This window comes from Crocuta crocuta, unplaced genomic scaffold, assembly GCF_008692635.1.
Source record: "Crocuta crocuta isolate KB4526 unplaced genomic scaffold, BGI_CrCroc_1.0 scaffold1541, whole genome shotgun sequence".
Classification (NCBI taxonomy): Eukaryota; Metazoa; Chordata; class Mammalia; order Carnivora; family Hyaenidae; genus Crocuta; species Crocuta crocuta.
The window spans coordinates 65,324-69,893 of record NW_027529430.1 but is presented as its reverse complement, the minus strand read 5'-3'; the positions used below and the strand labels follow the sequence as shown (position 1 = coordinate 69,893).

The 4,570-nt window shown below is 52.9% G+C and overlaps 1 protein-coding gene across 2 annotated transcripts in view; it reads left to right on the top strand.

Moving 5' to 3' along the window:
* The first annotated feature begins 3,184 nt into the window (after positions 1-3,184).
* FGD1 (FYVE, RhoGEF and PH domain containing 1) overlaps positions 3,185-4,570 on the top strand; it is a 23,890-nt gene continuing 22,504 nt past the window's right edge. Inside the window, exons 1-3 of one of the 2 annotated variants that reach the window (XM_077759562.1) lie at positions 3,185-3,353; positions 3,662-3,839; positions 3,966-4,404. In XM_077759562.1, the coding sequence (XP_077615688.1) occupies positions 3,688-3,839; positions 3,966-4,404 (591 nt within the window). In that variant the 5' untranslated portion in view covers positions 3,185-3,353; positions 3,662-3,687. The remainder of the gene's footprint in view (positions 3,354-3,661; positions 3,840-3,965; positions 4,405-4,570) is intronic. The other variant, XM_077759561.1, reaches the window with a different exon arrangement.

Sequence of the window (4,570 nt, the reverse complement as noted above, 5' to 3'; positions counted from 1 at the left end):
GATGAGCACGAGGGGACCATTGAGGGAAAACACAGGAGGGGGCAGGGAAATGTAGGCAGAGGAACAGGAATGAGGAGCACTGAAACAGGAGAGGGGGGGATCTTGAACCTTCTTCCTTCAGTGAAGCCTCAGCTGGTTCCTGGCTGGGCCTTGGCTCCTGAACTGGAACCCCACTGTAATCTCCTTGCAGGTGAGCATTGAGGTATTGCACTCACTAGCCACACTGCAGTTCACGACTTTCTGAAGCACTGGGGTACACCCCTCTCCCTCCTACTTCCCCTTTTTTCCAGCTTCCCTTGGAGAGCAAGATTAAGAAAGGAGTCTAGCTCAGGACCAATCTGCTGAAACTCTGCCATTGACTTGCTGTGTGACCTTCGGCAAGTCGTTGCCCATCTTTCTGCCTTCATCTATTTAGAAACTGGGAACACAGTCCCTGCCTCTCTCTCCTAGGAATCCAGAGTGTCCCAGAATATTTGAATTTTATTGAGCCTCCCATTCTGCAGGGATGCCTGCAAGGAGGCAGAGAGAAAGGAGAGGCAGGTCCATTGGTGGGCTCCCAGGTGATGTGGATAAGAAGGAATTAGAGAATGGGCCAGAGCAGGGCTGCAAAGAATGGTATGGTTACCCTACTCCCAAGACAAGCAGTGGAACAAAGAGAGAGAAGCCCAGCCAGGGGGCCCCCAGCTGCTTTGTACAGACTTGGTAGGGAGAGCTCACCTAGGGAGGCCTGCCTGCTTTGAGGTGTGGAGATGGATGCAGACAAGGGGCACCTGAAACCCCAGAACCTATGTATGTATTTGAAGGGGGTGTCTCTGCACAATGGGATTCCTGGCTTTGCTTGCTAGATCTCTGGCCCTGTCAGCTACCCTGTCTCTCACTTTCTCTGGCCATTTGTCTCTCAAACTGTGTTTCCTCATCTACTGTCCTCCAAGTGATTCATCCTCTTCAACTCCACACCCAGGGGGAAGGCAGGGCAAGACCAGGCCAGGATGTGCTGAGCAGGGCAGGGTATGCTGCCCAGCTGAGCTGAGAGGAGCACCTCCTCCCTCCCAGTCAGGGTCCTGCCTGTTCAAGTGGGAAAGGAAGTAAGGAAACTGCACCCAAGTCAAGGTACTGGGTGGAGGAGTGGGGCTCTGCCTGGGGTCTGGGGCACCATGTTCTTTCAGGGCTGGGAGGGGACAATAGCCAGAGTCCCCTGGGGCCTACCTGGCTAGACTGTGGCCAGAGTAGGGCCCAGGACCCAGGGAAGGTGCTGGAACACTGTGGGTTGGGCTATTCCTTCCCTCCAGGACTGGGAGACCCAAAATTCCTGTGGCTCCTTTTGCCTATGTGACCCTATAGGTTGTCTCTGCATGTTATAGCTGATGTTTTTGCAACAGGGGGTACATGTAATACCAGGATCACTTACCCAGTAGGCACATGTCAAGTGTGTATGTATGCCTGAGGCCCTAAGACCCAAGGACACCATGGACATGTTTGTTTCATGAGTATGACATAGTAAATTAGGGCACATGTCTGTGATTGTGTACCTGTGTTTCTGGGTACATGGTGGTGTGTGATTTTATGATGTTATCCCATTGTGTGAGGCAATATCTAACATGACATAATGACCCTGCATGGCTATAGTCTTGATGACTGTGTGAATCATTTGCAAGTGTGTGAACCATTTGCAGGTGTGTGAACCTGCGACACCATATTATGGCATGTGTCACACTCTGTGGCCCTGCAACTGTGACACATGGTATAAATTACACTGTATATCTTTGTGACTCAGTGTAAACATATTTGAGGAGTATATATGATGGTAAGTGGCTGGGCAATTATTGTATGAAACTGTATAAAATGAGAGGCTTGCCACTGTGTGACTCTTTGTAACTGTGCATGACTCTGTTTGCTGGGTGTACGTGATACTGTGGGGCTGTGTGGTAATGTGTGAGGTTGTGACTATGGGTCTTTATGACTGTGTGCGACCAGGCTTTCAGAAGCATGATGGCATGTGATTAGATATTTGAATTTGTGTGGCCCTGCAGTTGTGTGAAACAGTCTAAATCACACCATGTGTTTCTGTAACTGAGTGGACACTTTTGTGATTGGTGATGTGTCAGACTATATACACAGGAGAACAGACCCTGTGGGTGTGATAGGCTATGTGGCTATGGCACAGCAAAACCAACACCATGTGTGGGGGTGGGAGCTCTTGACTGCCACTCACTATCTTGTTCTCACACCTGTTTGCCTGCATCCTTCCCTACACCGTGGCCTTTCATTGGCTTCCTTCCGTCCACAGGATGGTCACCTGGCTCCTCAGCCTGCCTCCAGGGCTTGTCCTCTCTGCTCTGCCCACCACCCCCACCCCACCCCACCCCACCTCCACACTGACTTCTCTCTCATTTACCNCCCCACCTAGCCAGGCCCACCTGAGCCCCATACTCCTTCCCTCGAGACAGGTCATCCTGGAGAGTCCCCCATTGTCTCCCAGACAGAATCTTCTCTCCCAAAAGTAACCATCATCTTCCCTAGGGCCAAAGACAGAGGTGGATTGAGGGAAGCCCACAGTGAGGGAAGAGGTGACAGTGCAAAAAAAAGCCTCCCTTTTTCTGAATTTGTTGCCTGCTGTTTTAAAACTGTTCCTGTGACCTGGATGCTGAGTTCTTTGTGTGTGATTATGCATGGGTGTGGAAGCAGAGGAGGGTAGCACAGATTAGCGAGAGGCTGGGATTTTAAGAAGCAAAACTTTTGCTCATGAAATACAATTTTGTCATAGCATGCTTAGCTGTATAAAATTGTAGACAAGGAAGTCCAGATATTCTCAGGACCTTAAGAAAGAGGGTGAAGAGCAGTTTAGGCTCAGCATACTCACTGTTGCTATATAAACAAGGGCTGCAAACACGTACACAAATTGTAGCCTGGTTAAACTCCCTAGTAATAATGCCTGCTACCATGCAAGGAATCAGTGTATGGATCACAAAGAACTCTTGTCTATTATGAAAACAGCCAGCCACAGCCCTGAGCCTGGGTCCCCATCTGAGGGCTGTGGTAGGGGCCTCCCAGAAAGGCAGTATGCCCAAGAAAGGGGCTCAGGGAAAACCAATACCCCAATACCTGCTAAGACATACAAGTCTCCAGGCTCCTTTAGGATAACATCAATTGCTTCACACCCAGGTTCTCCTTTTCTGCAGGGCTGCACCAGGGAAACCGAATCCTGGTTAAAAGTTTGTCCCTTGACCCTGGCCAGAGCCTTGAACCTCATCCAGAAGGTCCCCAGCGGCTTCGCTCAGACCCAGGCCCCCCCACTGAAACCCCCAGCCAGCGTCCTTCACCACTGAAGCGGACACCAGGCCCAAAGCCACAAGGTAAGTGGTTCCAGAGAGGGGCAGAGAAATGGCCCAGGGGAGGAGATAATGGAGAGGAAAGGTTGGCCAGTGGCAGAGGAGAGGGCTCCTTAGAAGGATCGGAAGCACCGTGGTCTAGGAGCTGAAGGCTGTGGCCTGACACTAATACGTACATACTGGCGTCTTGCCTCAGGCCTGCTCTGTACCTGTCTTGGGCAAAGGTGCAGACTAGGAGTTTGTGGAGGGTTTTGTGGCCTGACTATGACAGCTACATCTAAACTCAGCTCATTGGGATCTCCCCTCTCTCTTTTCCCTCTCCGTTTCTCCAGTCCCCCCAAAGCCCAGCTATCTGCAGATGCCCCGGATGCCCCCACAACCTGAGCCCATTCCCCCTCCACCATCACGCCCACTGCCTGCAGACCCCCGAGTGGCCAAGGGCCTGGCCCCCAGGGTGGAGGCCAGCCCCAGTTCTGCAGCGGTATCCTCACTGATTGAAAAATTCGAAAGGTAAGTCTGATCCCTGAGGGACCCTGTGGGGCTGAGGGTGGACCTGGGACAGGAAGGACAGCTTTAAGACAAGACTCTCAGCCAAGCTCATACCCTGCCTCCATGTGTGTCCACCACCCACCTCAGAGAGCCTGTGATTGTCGCCTCGGATAGGCCAGCCCCTGGCCCCAGCCCAGGTCCCACAGAGCCAGCCATGTTGCCACAGCCACTCCCACAGCCACCAGTGCCCCAGCTTCCTGAGGGTGAGGCCTCCCGCTGCCTGTTCCTGCTGGCTCCTGGGCCCCGGGATGGCGAGAAGGTGCCCAACCGGGACAGCGGCATTGACAGCATCAGCTCGCCATCCAACAGTGAGGAGACCTGCTTCGTCAGTGATGACGGGCCCCCCAGCCACAGCCTCTGTCCTGGGCCCCCTGCCCTGGCCAGTGTCCCTGTTGCTTTGGCTGACCCCCACCGGCCCGGCTCCCAGGAGGTTGATAGTGACCTGGAGGAGGAGGATGACGAGGAGGAGGATGAGAAGGACAGAGAAATCCCAGTGCCCCCGATGGAGAGACAGGAGTCTGTGGAGGTACTGACCCATGCTCACCGAGTGGCAGGACCGTGTGGAAAAACCAGGAGCCTGGCTTTTACACTTGGTTCTTCCCCAGCTCATTATTTCTCAAAACAGGGCATTGTTTCCACTTTGGATGTTTGGCTTCCCTGGTCTCCTGGTACTAAATATCAGTAGCAAACCC